We start from the raw sequence: 18,342 nt of genomic DNA, 5'->3' as shown, positions 1-18,342 counted from the left end.
CCCCCAACCCTTCTGCCCCCCGTCCTCTGAAAGCCAGCTGGAGAGAAGATGAGATTTGGGGCTGATTGGTTTTGTCTGTTTTTCCCCATCACACCCTCTGCACATCACTCCATCCACCACTTTCCCTGCAGCCTCTACCCCAGATGAACCATCTCCACAAAAATCTCTCCATCAGAGGAACGTGGATCAATCCGTTTGTGACACTTTGATTCTTTCTACGTCTCTTTTTCCCCCCCACCTCAATGGAGACGCATCTGAGCAGTGAAAGGACTTGTTGATTAGTCGTTGGATGTTTTCTGAATTGTGCAGATCCCCTCAAATGCAGCGCAGGCATCAAGGAGACGATAGTGGGAACTGCTGTTCTTCCGTTGAATGAGCGTCAGGAAGCCCCTTTTTTCATTAAGATTTCATCATTCACCACAAGGAGCTGAAACTTTTTATCCCGACTTTTAAAAACTTTGTGTTTGAAGAGAGTGTGGAGAGGAACGGCAACAGAAGACTGCTTTAAACTCCACACACCAAACGGCTCAGAAACAGGCGGAAAACACACAATGAACTGGAGGCAGTAAAAGGGAAAGGAGAGACCTTCAGACGGAGAAATACTTGGTGACGGGAACCTCGTGAGAGAAAAACGAATACTGCAAGTACGGCAGACAACAGAGGAACCAAGCAGAGAAAAGGAAAGCAAAGAGGGGAAGAGAGGTATTTTTTGTTTGTTGAGGATGGCTAGAGATGTGATGGAACACCCTTCAGGCCAAACCTCCTCCCTTTTACTGCTCCTCCTCCCTCTCCTCCTCCCTTCTGCCCTCCCCCTTTCCGCTGTTCTCAACTAGTCTGCCAGCTTTCTGTGGTTACGTCGCCTCAGTGCAAACGAGAGAGACAGAAAAAGAGGGAGAGCACGGAGCGCCACGCTTTCCGTTCACACGGATGGCAGAGGAGGCGAGAGGCGTCTGCTGCAATTCAGCCACGGGATTTCACTGAAGATGGACACTGCTGTTACTGAGAAAGAAAGACAGACAGGTGGACATAAGGACAGTGTAAGCCAGAGAGGGGACAGTTAGAAAGTTGAAAAAAAGGAGAGGAAGAACAAATGATAGAAAGGTGCAAGGAAATCTGAGTCTGTGCTCAAAGGCGAAGGAGAGATCACCTCACACTGTAAGCAGAGGACTTCTGAAGCAGTGAATGTGAGTCAGCTGCGACTCGTGTGTGTGTGTGTGTGTGAGAGATGAGCACATAGCTGTGGAGGAGAGGGAGAGAGAGACTCCACCAGGAGACGGGGAGAAGGCGTCGGAGCATCGCTGACTGCACAGCTTGACTGTGAGACAAATCGACTCTGACACCTTGTCCTCCATCAGTGTGTGAGTGTGTTTCACGCGTCTGATATCGTGGGTGATCCCGTGGCCCAGAGTCACAGGCAGGAGGTCGTCCCAACCACGGTGACCAGCCACTGGTGGTCGTTGCAAAGAGGCAGAGGAGGTAGTGGGCTGGGGACGGTGGCAGGCCCGGGGGTGGGGACATGGCCATGGGGGGGCCGCATCCCGTCCTCCACTCTGCAGCGGGACAGGCGCTGGGGCTGGGGGGCCTGGAGCGGGGGTCTATCCCGGGGAGGGCCCCGACTCTCCGAGCTCAGGCCGTGGCTGAGTGGAGGGGTGGCCGGGGCAGCAGGAGGTGCAGGTAGCCCCGGAGGAGGAGGAGGCGGAGCAGAGAAAGGAGGCAGGATGAGATGCTCCCGCAGGATCTGTGTTCTCTTCGGCTCGCTGGCTCTCGTCTTCCTCACCTCGCTCTTCTTCTCCGTCTCCCTCCGCGGGGGCGTCAGCTTCAACTACCTGGAGCCGCCCGGGTGGGAGGAGTCGAGGCGAGTGAAGCTCGTGCCCAGCTACGCGGGCGCACACCGCCTGTCAGCACCTGACGCCCCGCAGCAGAAGACATGTGCCTGCCCACGCTGTGTCGGAGACCCTGGCGTTTCTGATTGGTTCGATGAGAACTTTGACCCGGATATCTCACCTGTTTGGACCAGAGACAACATCCAGCTGCTGTCTGATGTCTACTACTGGTGGGTGGTAAGTAATCAGATCACTTTACCTACTAATGTCTGATAAAGTTGTGAAGCTGGTGCCACAAGTGTTTTTCCATTTTGAAATCTTCTCACTGTTACATAGAAAGACACGACTCTCCCACAGGTTAATGTTACCAACACCAGACTTGATTGTTTGTCTGAGAAATGTTTTGTTCATCATCTGCTCCCATGAGCCTCAGTCGTCATTGCTTTAGAGAAGGAGCCAGTTAGAGGCAATAATCAGAACTGGAGTGAACAAAGCATTTTGAAAATTAAACATTGCACCAGAGACGCTGAATTCATCCAGAATTGTTATGAGCTGATTCTGAAGCTGCAGATGGTGTTTTCTCAACATCATAATTGTTTGCCTCCGGTTCACCGTTGGCTGCCCACCACAGGGTTTTAAGCCTGGTGGTTGGTGGTTTCTTACAGAAATGCACCTTGGGAATCGCTGCAGAGACTTTTTAACACACTGTTGATTTAGAACCGTAGACGTTCTCCAACTGGGAATCATGTAACATTGTCTTTGAGGCAATACATTGGGGAAAGTGACAAAATAAACTCTCCCTACTTTGCAAGTCAATAATAACTGTATTTTAGGAGGAACTCTTGTTTGTCTTCTAGCTGAGATTTATATCGGAAGAGAGCCAGCTGCCAGGTAGCTTATCTTAGCTTAGCTTAGTTTATCTTAGCTTAGCATAAAGACTAAAAACAAAGTACCAGCATGGCTCTGTCTAAAGATAACGGAACCTGTTTACCAGCACCTCTCGCGCTCACTAACCACTACGTGTCCATCTTGTTTGTTTGCCTCTGGATAAGTCGTGACACATAATCCTCCTTCAAACCACTTTGGACTAAACAAACAAGATTCCACATGTGAATTGGCCGGGCCTCTCGGGCCAATCGCACACTGGGACCCAAAATGCTGAGACAGCAACAGCTGCTATTTATTGTGAATTAGACCTGGCTGTTCAGCGCAGCCCCCCCCCCCTCAACTGAGCTGCAAAGCCCAGCTACACTACAGGGGAAAGTTGTGAAAGGCTCCGATATCCTCTGACGCAGTGCACGCATCAGCCAGGCAAGAACCAGTTGCGTTCATCTTGATCATGCAGGGGAAGTAACAGATCATAATCGCACATCTCTCCTCCCTACTCCTCATCGCTGAGCCAACCAATCCCTTCGCACAAGAACTACATGCCCCTCATGAACCCCCCTTGCCAGTCACATGTCAGGGTGTTAGTGAGGAAGTGGAACATCGCAGGGTTGGCTGCTCTCTATGTTGGCTCTTAAAGCACAACTCAGCAATGACTAAGAAACTGAAATGACTCCATCCTCCAAGAGAGAGAGTGAGAGGGACGGGACGCTCTTGTGCCGAGTCCACACTAATGTGAATATCTTCGACACTCAAAGAACGTTTTAAGTCACTGGAACAAAGACTTTTACAAACGCTTTCAAAAGTGCAGGTTTTCAAAAACTCTCATCACAGCTTACTACCAGATTCACTACATTTGGTTAGCACTGTCCTATTACAGCTACATTTAGCATCACTGCACCACATTACCAACATTCACAGGGGTCTGTCGCACCTGATCATTTGTGCCATGATCTTGGTTTTGAAGTTTCCACCGGCAAAGGAGAACAAGCTCAATGAGGCTGCTCACTGTGTTCTTCTCTGGTATTTGACGGGTTGTTGATGTTGACCTTATCGCCACCTACTGGCCCATCAGGCTTGTTTGAGATATTTTGTAGAATTAATTTCATAGACAGATTTTTGGGGGTTTAATTGGAGGGGAAAATATCCATAAAAAATTGTGGAGACAAGGCCTTAATCAAAGAATCCTACGGTTGGACTTGTGTTGGCGTTTGTCTTCATGGGTGTGTATTCATTTGGGTGTGTTAGTCAACTTGAGATGGGTTTGTGTGGGTCTGTGGGCGTTTCCAGTATTATGGGATGCCCTTCAGCGGCTGGTTCAGAGTCCTGTTTCAGAGCAGCAGCCTCAGTCCCCGCTCTGAAATGACTGAAAACTGCAAACACAGGCCAACAGCTGCCAAGTCATTAGGTCACACAGCAACAGTGAGGTGATAAACACAGAGAGGGGGGGGGGAAACATTAAGAGACGAAAAATGGGTGGGGAGGGAACAGGGGAGATCAAATATTGGATAAAGTGAAAGTGGAAAAATGGAAGATAGGAGTGATGAAATGACAAAAGGACGGATGTTTTGGATTTAGGATTTTAACTAGAGCCACAAATCTCCAGGAAATGAGAGTTGCAAGCATTTGTCCAGATGTGAATGCTGATTTTCATAATTCTAAACAAAGAGAGGAACACATCTTTAACAAAATATCTCGACCACACAAATCCCTAATCTGTCTTTAAATCATGTTGAATAATTCCACTTTTAAGTTCCACAAATGTTTCCAATAGCAATCAGCCAAATGCTAACTTCATCCTAATATTAAATAACAAGTGAGACCACAGATTTTCCAATAACCTTCATACCAATTCTTCAGAAACATAATCTCAATCAATAGAAGAAAACTGCAACTCACATTGAAGGTCACTTTACAGACACAGACAGACAATCAATGCAAAGTCGTCTGGAAACAAAGAGGAGAAAGTCCTTGTCCTGGCCTCCGCGGGGTGCCTCCTGGTGGAGAGAGGCGGGAATGACCTTGCAGTTTCAAACGAGGCGAGTGAGGGATGAGACAGATTGACTAATAAAGTGGGTAAATAGGGAAGAAGGAGGACAGAAAAAGAACAGAGAAGAAATGAAGAATATTCAATGTGTGAGGAAAACAATAAATGAAACTAGAGCAAAGAGAAGAAACGTACAGGACCATATCAAACTAATGTAACATACCAGTGTCTGCAGTCAAATAAGATTAGAGAGAGATTCAAACCAATGTTTGCTTATTGGACAACATAATATAAAAGTAAGAAAGTGGTTGTTTCCTGACTGACAGGGAGAAGGAGGCTGTGTAAGTGCTCCACAGTCACTTATAGCTTTTCTCTCTGGTGAGACTGAAAGGGTGAAATAACGTCTCGGCCTTGTCTGTTTTCTCCACATTTCTTTGAGTTGCTTTTAGTACCAAGTCCAATCAGCCAGTGTCTGTAAGAAAGCAGAAGATAAATGATCTCATGCATGATTAAGTTCACGCTCTTCAATCCAAATTAATGTGTTATTGTGGATTCCTGCCTGAGGAGAAGAAAGCATCAAGTATTAAATTAAATAAATACTTAAAACAATGATTTTCTGTCCAAATTATTTTTTAGGGAAGATATTAAACACACTCAGGATTTCCAACACAACTCTTCATTGGTTTATTATGATTAACTGTAGAGGATTTTCAGCAGAACATTTGCATGCATGTAGTTTGCATGATATTGAGACTGAAAAGAAAAAACATTTACTTCCACAGATGTCTAAATTTAAAAGGCAAGTTTATTTGAACATCGCGTTTCAACAGCAAAATAATCAAAGGCATCATGAGTAATAGTAACAACAACATAAGCAGAAGCATTTAGAAAGAAAGAAATAAGAGTTGAATAGAGAATTAAAGAAATAAACCAATAAAATAATTTGCAGCACCTGTATCCAGGATTCATTCTCATACAATGGGAAGAAGTGGAGACTCGTCCTTCATTAATACAATCTGTCGTTACATCTGGCAGCTACTGGGTTTAAATATTTAATGACAATAAATCTCTACTCGAGAAATGTGTGGTTCAATGCTTTTTAATTTGCAAGAATCTCTTAATTTACACTTATTGTACTTTGTTTAAACCTAAGAAACCAATCCTGTCATCTTGTGGGTGGAGCTTAGGAGCTGGAAAAGGCTCCTCAGCTGCAGGTGGCGCTGTGAGGGTGGGGTGGGGGGGGTGGGGGGGGTGCAGAGGCAAGGGCCATATTAGCATATTCCTTTATCCCAGTCCCAACACGTGGAAGGAAGGTGTAGAGTTATAATTTAGCCATTTTAAATATATGTAGTTTTGGAGTGGGGCTATTACGCCAGTGATACACAACCAGTTAAAGGTCAAGACGACTCCTGTATCAGGATGTTTGTGTGTGAAATACTGTTTTAAATGAAAGTAGACGTCAGGAAGGTAATACTTCAGGAGGTAGAGAACACCAGAGAGGAAGGAAGGAAGCGAGACAACAGTGTCATGGCTGCCAAAAAACATCATTAGCAGCCCCTGAAGTGCAGCGGTGCAGCGGTGCAGCTGCCTCTGGTGTCATGCAGGGAGTCAAAGGATGGAGGGATGTACGAGAGTGAAATGCAGAGAGCTAACAACAGGAGAGGCGAAGTGAGTGAGAGAGAGAGAGAGAGAGAGAGAGAGCAATGGGAAGTTTAAGACTTTGTGGTTTCAAATAAGCACTGATGAGCTGCGAGGTGAACGGGCGTCCCAGAGAGACCAGAGAGATGAAGAGAGACCGGAGGAGGAGGAGGAGGAGGAGGAGGAGGAGGAGAAACGAAGAGGGGAGCAAGGGAAATTAAAGAGAGGGAATTAGACGTGAGGGCAACGGAAACTGCTGGAGAGGATTTAAGAATGAAAACACAAGTGGAGGAGATCTGTTTTGGGAAAAGTGAATTAAGGCCGATGGTGGGTGAAAAGGAGTGTGTGTGTGTGTGTGTGTGTGTGTGTGTGTGTGTGTGTGTGCGCGTGTGCAGTTGCTTTCTGTCTCTACATGCACGACTGCCCATTTTCCTGTTTGGTTTGGCAGATGCTGGAATTGGAACAAGATTTTTTATTTTTCCTTCTAAATTGAACAACTGTTTTGTGAGCATCTGTTAGTTTGTGTCATTGTTCTCTTTGCACCCGCCCCCAAAAAAGTGGACGTTCAAATCCATGATCAGAAGGAATTAAGAATTAGAATTAACGCCGAATACTTGTTCACCTCCAACAATTTTTCATTAGTTTGTTGATTTTTGAGTTTTGTGATTCGTGAGGTCACCGTGACCTTGACCTTTGTCCTTAATCCACCAAACTGTTATCACTTCCTCTTTAAGTCTCGATGAACATTTGTGCCAAATCTTGTGAAATTCCCTTGAGTCATTTTTGAGATATCACATTTACAAGAATGGGACAAACGCCCAACCTACAACCTGACGACCTTCACGAGATGAAAACCCTCATGAACAGAAGGTCTCAGGGACGTTTCAGAGAGAAACCCTGGAAAGAAACTTTAACAGTCTCGTCTATTTAGCTGTAATTTGAAGAGTTTACTTGTAGACAACCAGGCGCATGACATGTTGATAAAATGATAAAAACAAGCACTTCTTGTTTTTCCTTTTGACAGTTTCCTTATTTTCTTTCCTTCACTGTGTTATTTGTTTTTCCTTTTAAATTCAGCTCTTTTTTGACATGTGGACAGAAATGTCTCTGCTCCTCTGACCAGAGCTGACTGCATCCCATCAGTCTGACACATGGCTGTTACACACACACACACACACACACACACACACACACACACACACACACACACACACACACACACACACACACACACACACACACACTAGCTCTGCACAAGCACCTGCTTATTTGCACATGAATGCAGGCAGATGCATACACACGTACATGCTTAAAGTCTGTTGTCAGATCCAATTTGTCTGCAGAGGAGAAACTACGCATCCTAACCGTACTTTATTTCTCCCTCCCTCTCTTCCCTCTCTTCCTCCCTCCCTCTCTCTCCCTCTCTCTCTAGATGTTACAGCCCCAGTTTAAACCACACAGCATCCAGCAGGTGCTGCTGAGGCTGTTCCAGGTATTTTTATATCATTAATTCATCTTTCCATTGCTGTGGTGCTTTCAAATCCGCCCAGTCATTACCTCACACTCTTGGGCAAAGGCAGAGGGGAGCAGATTTACTTTTATTGGACATTAGGTTTATCAATGACCCGGCTCATTCCCGTTTAATGTATCTCTATATCTTTTTTATCTATTCTGACTCCAAGCACAGGACTGAGCGTTCACATAAGGATGTGTCTTTGACTATCTCAGTCTGGCTCCCTGAGGGTGGAAGGGGCTTATTTATTTTTAATGAAGGGCCTCATGAAGAATTCACCCCAGTAGAGACCAGGATGTATGTTTACGATCTGGTCTGAGCTGTAGGTTCGGTTATTTTTTGTCTCTTGCTCTTCCAGTACTAATAATGACCTATTTACTTTCACGTGTAGCATCAATCCAGTTCGGCTTTATTCATATTCCATCTATTATTGCAGGTGATTCCCGGAAGGTCTCCGTACGGCTCGTGGGATCCGGGACGCTGCCTACGCTGTGCGGTGGTGGGAAACTCCGGAAACCTCCGCGGGGCCGGGTATGGCGCCACTATAGACGGACACAACTACATCATGAGGTGAGGGGGATAGAGGCTTTGGACAGAGGAGCGAAGTGATAGAAACCAGAGGGGATACAGGGCTGCATTAGACAGAGCAATCCCAAAAGATAGATGAGATAGATACCAAGATGAAGGCTGAAACAGGGAGGAGGAGGAGGAGGAGGAGGAGGAGGAGGGAGGGAGAGAGACATCTGGAGAGGAGAGGGGAGAGAGTTCATGTGAGGAGAGAACTATACCGTGCACAGTATGTCATTAAAGTTACATCATCATCATCAAGTTTGTGTGTGCGTGTGCACGAGGGGGAGATGTACTTTAAAGATAGATGATAGATTGAGTGCTTTATTAATCCGAAAGGGAAATTACAGAATCAAGATGCAGATCAGCTGACGTGTTCCTCTGATACTATATTTAATCTCCGTGTGTAATGCTGCCCACTACCCAGCTCTCCTATTGGTCGACAGAGAGGTCTCTGGTGAGGTCAGAGGCTCAAATGTATAGATCGGGTCTCGGACTTACACTGAGGAACATAAATCCCTGTGTGGCAGACTCCTCCCCCTGGATCACAGAGCGTGATTGTTGTCAGTTGGCGCACACACACACACACACACACACACGCACACACACACTCACACACACACACACACACACACACACACACACACACACACACACACACACACACACACACACACACACAGCAGCTATATGTTGGTCCGTGCAGTGTCTGAGTCGAGGCCCCATGCTGGTTACGATGCAGGAGTGCAGAGTATTTCTTTGTGCTTGAGACATTAGCCTCCATTAGCGTGGCAGCGGCAGGAGACCTGCGTGGGCCGCCTCCAGCTTCCATCTCCTGTTACGCCGTCTCATCGCTGCAGTTTGATCCTCATTTGATTTTAAAATCAACTTGGCCCACAACGGTCCCACTCACCCCTGCCGCCCACCTCCTGTCTGTCTGCCGTCTCACCAGCATCTGCTTTGTTCACAGATGGGTAGATGTGCACGGTGGCCATTATGTTCGGGTGCAGCTTCATGTTGTCTTAAACAACGCACTCAGTAAATACAGCAGACGTCTGCAGCTCACTGAGCTGAGAGGCTCAGCTGTAAACAAGTCAACAAAGGATGAAGAATAATGCTGTGAATGTACAAACAACTTGTCCAAGAGGCAGATGATCCTCAGCAGCACAAAGTCGACACAGCACAAGAGGAAGAAACTCAAGGAAACTGAAACTATTTCATGTTTTTCTTATATGATGAAGGCAACAGTTTTGAATTTAATTTAAGACCAAACAAACATACGTATTAGTGAGTTTTAAAGATGTTGTCAAAGTCAGACGAGTTTAAACTCAAAAACATTCATTTAAATAAATGTTAATGCTGAACCATTGTGTACTTACGGTAAGAACAGATTTTCTTCATATCAGCTTCTTAAGATGATGTTAGTTTTGTGTTCCATCGTCCTGTTCTGTCTCCAAATGGCTGAAACATCAATTAATGCATCGACACAAAGCTGCTGTTGATCTTCAAGGCCCCAAATGTGTATCAGTGACTTCATGATACCTTAAATATATAATCACAGTATTTTTTTTCATTTATTGATATCAGTAATTATCAATATATATATATATATGTATATAATTCATTTCCTTCATTATTAACAGCATTGAATGTATATATATATATATATATATACATATATATATATATACATTCAATGCTGTTAATAATGAAGGAAATGAATTCAACAGGATGTTTAAATTGAAACTCGGGGTATATCCAGTGAATCCTAAATAAATCAAATAAAGCTTTGTAATGGTTTTTAACTCTTTTATAATCATGTACATTTGAATTAACTTGATTATGGTTTAATATTAAACAGCAGTAGAGTTTCTTTAAAACATCACACGAAGATCAGTATGTTCTGCTGCACATATTTACTATTTCACACTGGGACTGGCAGCCGCATAATACTCATAAATAATAATGATGAGCGACTGCTGCTGGGGTTTGAACCAAAGCTTCCGTTGCCCAGCCTCAACAGATGATGCGCGACCTGAAGACATCCCTCTCTCATGCTGTTTTATCTCTCCCTCTTGCTCCCAGGATAAACCTGGCCCCCACAGTGGGCTACGAGGAAGACGCAGGCAGCCACACCACTCATCACTTCATGTACCCGGAGAGCGCCAAAAACCTGGCTGCCAACGTCAGCTTCGTGCTGGTTCCCTTCAAAACACTGGATCTTGTGTGGATCACCAGCGCTCTGTCCACCGGCCAGATTCGATTGTAAGAAGGCACACACGCACACGCATAAGCCACATAAGACACAGAGATGCATAAGCATGGATTAACACATTTTGTGGACGAACATGCATGTGCACAAAAAAACACGAGGCGCTAAAATGTTGGAATACGCAAATTTAACTTCAGAGTGCCGAGACACACATGCTCAGTGAGTAGAGTGGAGTGGGAGGGCATGCACACATTTCACTTTGTAGACACACACACACACACACACACACACACACACACACACACACACACACACACACACACACACACACACACACACACACACGTATACACCCACACACACTCAGCAAAGTTATGAGAAGCCAGAGAGTCACTGGGTTGGAACAATCTGTCAGCTGTCAATTATCCAGAATTCATAGCTGCAGCAATCACTTAAAGTGCTGATTGGATGTGTTTAATCAATGTCTCTCTCTCTCTCTCTCTCTCTCTCTCTCTCTCTCTCTCTCTCTCCCTCTCTCCCCCCCCCCCCCCCCCCCCCCCCCCCCCTCTCTCTCTCAGTACCTACGCTCCAGTGAAGCAGTTCCTCCGTGTAGATAAAGACAAGGTATGAATTTTACTTATTAGTTTTGGTCATTCTCACAGTTATGTGCAAACACATACATGTAAGCAGACACACACACACACTTTGACCCCCCCCCGTCTGCAATTAAACCCACCCCCTCCTCATGGTTGATGAAGGATTACAGTTAGATTATAAACCTTCCCTTCGTTTCCCGCTCGTTCTTTAATCCATGAAAATATAAATTCACTCAAATAAATCCCCGTCCTGTGACGTCTTCGGGAACATCGTCACCTGGTCGTAGAATCCGTTTTTTACAGTGTCTAAACTATAGATTAAAAAGATTTCCTCCTCCAGTGCGACGCTCTGAGCAGCATAAAGCCTTGAGATTATTTTAATTGTGTTTCTGTTGGACTCTTCTGAACGACGTGGATATGAAATCTATATCTTTATAAATATGACACTGTGGGACGATGCTGTAAAAGTGAAAAACATCTTCACTTTCAGTTTGATTCTTATACCTGTTTTACAACAAAAGCAGCTTCTATACAAGTTTTTTTTAAACCCACTAAAAAGAAGATTGACTCCTTTTCAATTGCCAGTAGAGGAGTTATGTTTTCTCCCTGGAGCCTCGTGTACGATATCTCAGAGCACTGACAACTGGGGCGCGCTCTCACCTCGCTGCCTTGTCAAATTAGTGTGTTCGACAGGGTGTCACGTTTCCATCATGGCTGATCGGAGCAGATTAAAACTTGAGTCTACTGCAGAGTCATTTGACCCGGGAGTGAATGCAGATTAAAATCCATTCCCATTGCAGACAGAAGCCACTTCTTGTTTGGTTGGTTTGTTTGCAGCAATTTAATCGTATTCTCTTTTTTCTGTTTGTCCACCGTCCAGGTCCAGGTCTTCAACCCAGCGTTCTTTAAATACATCCACGACCACTGGACCCGGCATCATGGACGCTACCCCTCCACGGGCATGCTCGTGCTTTTCTTTGCCCTTCACGTCTGTGATGAGGTCAGCGCTTCACTTTCTCACTTTGCCTCCACAGTGTCACCAACATGCTGTAAAATGCTGAAACCGTAGCTCAGATTCTGTACATGCACGTGTAAACACACACAGGCTCCTGACACTCACTTGTCCATCTCCTCCAGGTGAATGTGTTCGGTTTCGGGGCCGACAGCCGGGGGAACTGGCACCACTACTGGGAGCAGAACCGCTACTCCGGAGAGTTCAGGAAGACGGGCGTCCACGATGCCGACTACGAAGCCCAGATAATCCAGCAGCTGGCCAAGGCCGAAAAAATCACTGTATTCCCTGGGAAATAACCAGCAAGTCACGCAGCATGAATCCAAGGGTTCATGTTAGGAAACAGACACTTAGAATGTGTTAGATATTCTCACTTTCACTTAGCTCTTTCAGTTCTGGTTTGCAGACGATGTCAATCAAATCCAAACTGAAGGCAAGATGAAATGTCAAAAGGGAACTGGTACCAATTCTCTTTCCCTCACGTTTGGGAAATAGCTCAACAGTCTTGGTTCTGATTGGAGAACGTGGTGTAGGATCAAGGAACAGGGATCCTAAGATTCATGTAGATCCATAAGTAGTTGTGCTCACTTTAAACTGACATTAAAGGGAGTGTTGAGCCTTAAGTTTGACTGTGAGGTAACTGGCTCAGCGTGAGGAGTGACAGACAAAGACCACTGATCTCTTTCCCAGGGCAGCTTCACCACAAACACCGACTTTGACTGTGTACAGTGCCGAGACAGCCGGAGAGGGATGGATCTCACTGATAAATGTCCCACCTCTGGACTCAAACCAGTGGAATTAGTATTTAATCCATGCAACATACTGAAAATACCACCCTAACTGCACCATTAGGATCCAGGGGGCCACATGGTGTCTGACAGGGAACTGACAGATCACCTTCTAACCTGTGGATATTAACAAACACCAGGATCAGACCAGATTGAGGTTATGGACACTGTGGAAACTGTGGAAAACTGTGGCGCTTTCAGACGTTATTGTACTGTCAAACATTTCGAGGGCACCGGGACGACTGCTGCAGCTCTGCCAGGACCCCAGGGCCTGTTTTGATTTGCTGTCACTTGAGAGAGAATTGTTCTTCTCAAATCACATACGAGGTAAAACATCTCTCGCCTCTTAACTCCACTTTATGTCAGAAGACAGCGTCTCAAGGACTTTCTCTGATGGGCTGTAAAACGATTGGTTATGAGATGACAGGTGGTTGCTGTGGGTTTGTAGCGAGTGTCCTTTAAACCCCCCCCGAGGTCCAAACAAGCATTAGCAAGGCTTCGGTACCTTGCAGATCTATTCAAGACTTTTGCTTTTGGTCTGTTCTGACTCAAAAACGTTGGCTGCAGCACGAGCATCAGCTTCTCTGGCCTGATTTCCAACGCCACAGAAACCACAGGTCCAGCAGCAGACTCCTGACTCACTGGGAGAGCGTTGGTTTGACTCCGTGAGACTCTAATGAGGCCAAAAGTCCATCTCCTGGGATTTCATGTTTGAATGGAGGCACGCTGGTTTCTGGACCTGAGTTAAATCCCCATGTGGTCTGTGAGGGTCTAATTTGGGAGGAGGACTGGGGAGCTGGGGCATGAAGAGCCAGTCTGACAAAGCCAGCATTAGAAACACATCACTTGCTCCAGTGTTTTATAGGATGAAACTAAAAAGTTTCCCCAGTGTTGTTTATCCTCTTCACACTCCTACACAGACAGTGCTGGGTTCACCACTTTGGTTTCTTAAAGGACTGAGACAAAAAGAAACCACTGCTTCTTTTCCCTGTCACACATCTCCCACTCTAACCTCCTGTGTCCCAGCGAAGTGCTTTCGCCCCAGATTAAGGTGAAAGAAACTCCCACTGGATCTGGGACCTATTTAACTTCAGTCAGCAGCTCGGCGTCATTAACCACCAGCCCTATGGTCCCTGCTCAGCCAATTAGAACGCCAGCTATGTCTGGAAGGGGGTGTAGCCGCCAGACGCCTTAGACTTCACCCCCACCCCCGTTCTGCATAAACTGCACTACCTGTTCTGGTCCTCCCGATGAAGGCACATCCTCCTGCAGACTGCAGATTTCAGCTGTTGGTTTTCTACTGTTTAGTGTTAAGTTTGCACTTTGGCCGGATTCATACTATTGGCTCAGTTTTCCATCCAGGTGGCACATTAACGGTTCCACCAGCAAACGATATCCATTTACAAATGTGTATCCTCCATTGTTGGTCATTTAAATCTTGGAACGCCTGAACAAATATTTGTGAAGGAAGTGCTGCTAGACAGGCTCGGAAAACAAATATCCAAGAGACGGTTCCGTAGAGAAGCAGGAAAATAGAAGTGTTTGTTTTGAGCTGAAACTGTAAATCCGTGTTAACGCGATGTGACAGATGTGTTTGTAAAGACAGAGCCGCAGGCTGCAGAGGAGAAGAGCAGCGTTTCAACAGTTCAAAGTTCTACGTACGTGTGGTTTTCAAAGTGCAATGACTAATATCTTTCCTGAGTATTTACGCTAAATTTATCTTTTTGAATGAATCAACACTTTCTTCATATTATTTCATGTGCTCAGCAGAAAACTGTAGAAAAGGTAAAAGTCTTAGTTGACTGAAATCGCCTGGAAACCTGAATTCAAACATTTAAGACATTCAAAGTTAAACGTGTCCTGTGGAGTTTTCGATGAATATTAGTGCTATGGAGTGATCTTTTTTTTTTTTATGTGGGTGCCTGTTTTATTTATTCTTGTATATGTGCATTTAATATCACATACCTGCAAGTGGCAGAAACGCAGCGATGCACCAAAGGTAGAGAAGAAGAAGATGTTACACATGAATACTAACAATTCAGGATATAATATGATTTATCTAACAAAATCTAACAAAAACTCCACAAGGGACCTTTAAGTTTGGAAAAAGAAACATCGTCACTTATTTCTCTGTTTGAGTTCAATGCCCTTTATCACAGAAAGAAAGTAACCACTTCCTGATCCAGATCCGCAATTTAATGGCGTCTTCCTTGGGTCATCCCCCCCCCCCCCACTAACTTTAAAACAAATCTATTAAGTCCTTTTTGGAAAACGCTGTTCACAAACAGATTCTCCACAGAGTCACTTTATTGCTCTATTGACTCATAATGTGTAACAAAGAAAAGGGAGATAGTGTAAGTTATGAATAGAGGCTTTGTAGGAAGCTCGAGAGTCAACAGCTGCAGCAGATGTAAAAACACAGCAGACGTCAGAAGTTTAGGGATAAAACCACGTGACATTGTGACGCTCGTCCTTATTAATGTTTTAAGTTTTAATCACTTCTGTTCACATACATATAGTGAGGAGGGTTGGGGCGTTACAGCGCCCCCAGCAGGTCATGGGTAGAAATGTGCCTCCGATGCTACTTTCAGTTGTGTTGCTGTTTTTATTGTGTTACCTGTTAATGATGTTGTGTAACCACACATGACTCATGTTTCACCGTTGTACTTTCTGCTTCCAGTGTTTTGATCCGACTTTGCACATAACAGATTTGATGCTTTGGTGTTGAGTTGGGCTCATTTTAAGAGTCAGTGTGGCTGCGGACATGTTTGTGTTTTCTCTCTGTCACACACACTCACACACACACACACACTGCCACACATACACCAGCACACACACACACACACACACATCATTCATGCTTTCGTGCCTTGTCCTGCTGCTGGACGTCACACAGCTGCAGCTGCTCCATCGCTGCTACCATCGCATTTCTTTTAAACACACACGCAAACATACACATGTTTTCTGGCTGAGAGCTGTGCCTTGTGAGCTGCACACACACACACACACACACACACACACACACACACACACACACACACACACAGTCTACATGAAGACACACACTTTGCCTTCTGCTTGGGGAAGGCTACAGGCGCCTCTCGCCTCGCTCTTCAATTCTTACTGCTTTGTACACTGATACTGTTTTTTTAAAGACGGCTGTGGGCTAAAGGAGAGGATGTGCTGTGAATTCATATCAGTTCGCACTGTTGATACGTTTCTCAACATACGGTCGATGCTTTTGAGGCACTTTCTGTTTTTCTAGACGGTGATGGAGGAGAATAACGACGACATTCACACAGGGTCATCTACTAAAACTGCTAAAAAATCAAAGCTCATGATAAACGTCCTAACCTTCTACATCTGTTTCCATCAAGTGAACAACAAGGTGACAAAGCATCTAAAGGTCAAACACTGTAAATAAAGATGGACGACCTCCCACTTTGCTGAAATGAATCCTAAATATCCCAGATTTTAAAAGCTGCCAGTCAGTCTCAATCATTACAAATCACCCGTTAGCATAGGAAATCTAATTAGAACTCAAACATACATCAGTGTGATATGAACTAACTAGAAAAATCTTTGAGAAAAATGTATTTGAAGTGTACTTTAACTTTCTAGTTTGTGTCCCATCCACTAACTTGGAGGAGGACAGGTTGATGTCCTACACTGTTGTCAGGGGGCAATCATCTGACTTATGGGGAGATGTTATAAACAGACTATGGTTTGGACAGTGTAGAGTTTTACAGATGTGTGTTTCCCATGATGCTCCCTCCAGCCTCAGAATGAATGTGGACCTTGTTGTGGAGATAACGTGGTTTCATGGGGACACTGGGCCAGAACCACACATTCCTGCAGTTGGTGGGAAACTGTTAACGGTCCACTGACCCCCCCCCCCCCCCCCCCCCCCACACACACACACACACACACACACACACACACACAGGCGACACCTTCCAGCTGTTATCAGCTTCCTGTCTCGCAGCTGAACATCAGATACAGAGGAGGTGATCCCTCTGCTGAGCCGAAATTAGACTGGACGGCTTCTCCACCTCCAGCACATGACACAGATATCAGAGTCCTCTGGAGCATTTATAACCTAAAACTGCTCTTTTCTCCTGTCGCTGATCCAACACACGGATTTTTCTTTTTTCTCCTCCACCAGAGTTGATGCTTAATGCAACACTATGTGACAACAGCGCCCCCTGCAGCCACGTGTAGTGATAACGTGATTTTCATGTGGGAATGTTGAGTGGGAATGAAAGAGGAAGACATTCTCCATATTCCAAATCTATTTACCATCAAATTAATTTGTATTTAGCTGCTGGTTAAGGTTGTGTAGTGTTGCTTTAAAATAACTTCTGAAAAAGTGTAAAATCGTGAAATAAAGAGCTGCACAGGTTGAGAGCATTTTGGGAAACATGAATCTTAGTTTGTTGTTATTTTTTCTCACGTCCTGGTAGCAGCAGTTTCTCGGGGGAAGTTTGAATGTGTGGTTCAATCCTCTGATCGTGGTGATAGATGCTTGTTTCCCTCAAAGCTGAAACTGGACTGATTTTCCCTTTTGGGCCTGAATCTGTAAAAGCACCCCCGCACTAAAAGTCCTCCCTGTTCTTCTTGACGATCGGTGGGATCCAGGTTCCACCGTTTTGTCAGCAGAGCCACAAACGTCGGCCACTTACTGTTCGCCTGAAATATGCTTCAGAGCTTTGCACAGCTGCACAGCAGCAGATGGAAATGACTCATATATATATAAAACCATAATTTCAGTTTTCCTGGAATAAAAGACGACTATTAAACTCATTCAATGTATTTGTTATGGGTCAATTAAACAGAACGAGGAACAATCTGAATCCACACCTGCTCAGAGGGAGAATGTGCTTTTATGGGAATATAGTTTCACATTTTAGGAAATACATTCCAGTAAGTGGAAGACTGATACCGCTATAATATCTATAAAGATGGACGACGCATCTTCACCTCCTACATTGTTTGGAACCAGAGGTGGCGCTGGAGTGATCCTGCCAAAACACGCACTTCACCATTCGCAAAGTCAAGTTGACCGTGCACCCTCTGTTAACATGGAGGAGTCAGGGTTTATGACCTGTACTGCAGCCAACCACCAGGGGGTGATCAAGATGTTTTTGCTAGGAAGAAGTAAAGGTGCCAGTAAATGTACTCTTGTTAGCTTTGGACAGAGTTAAGCTAAGCTAAGCTAAGCTAACCTTCTCCTGGCTGTAGCTTCATATTTCCTGCACAGACTTAAGAGTTTCAAACTAACGCTAAAAGAAAGTGAACAAGCAAATTTCCCCTAAATGTGA

The 18,342-nt window shown here is 45.0% G+C and overlaps 1 protein-coding gene across 1 annotated transcript; it reads left to right on the top strand.

Moving 5' to 3' along the window:
- Positions 1-211: 211 nt before the first annotated feature.
- Positions 212-15,130, top strand: st3gal2 (ST3 beta-galactoside alpha-2,3-sialyltransferase 2). The gene is made up of 7 exons (XM_034587278.1): positions 212-2,060; positions 7,766-7,825; positions 8,283-8,416; positions 10,499-10,678; positions 11,204-11,249; positions 12,102-12,221; positions 12,359-15,130. The coding sequence occupies exons 1-7, from the start codon at positions 1,719-1,721 to the stop codon at positions 12,530-12,532; spliced, it is 1,056 nt and encodes a 351-aa protein (XP_034443169.1). The 5' UTR covers positions 212-1,718; the 3' UTR covers positions 12,533-15,130.
- The last annotated feature ends 3,212 nt before the right edge of the window (positions 15,131-18,342 follow it).

The sequence above is a fragment of the Hippoglossus hippoglossus genome, chromosome 6, assembly GCF_009819705.1.
Source record: "Hippoglossus hippoglossus isolate fHipHip1 chromosome 6, fHipHip1.pri, whole genome shotgun sequence".
Taxonomy (NCBI): domain Eukaryota; kingdom Metazoa; phylum Chordata; class Actinopteri; order Pleuronectiformes; family Pleuronectidae; genus Hippoglossus; species Hippoglossus hippoglossus.
This window is presented reverse-complemented; position numbering and strand designations above follow the sequence as displayed.

What these genes read in the sequence shown, in the direction of transcription:
- st3gal2 (XM_034587278.1), top strand. Translation starts at nt 1,719, where the DNA reads ATGAGATGCTCCCGCAGGATCTGTGTTCTCTTCGGCTCGCTGGCTCTC. An exon ending in ATGTCTACTACTGGTGGGTG is followed by an intron (nt 2,061 to 7,765) that starts GTAAGTAATCAG and finishes CTCTCTCTCTAG; the next exon opens with ATGTTACAGCCCCAGTTTAA. An exon ending in TCCGTGTAGATAAAGACAAG is followed by an intron (nt 11,250 to 12,101) that starts GTATGAATTTTA and finishes TCCACCGTCCAG; the next exon opens with GTCCAGGTCTTCAACCCAGC.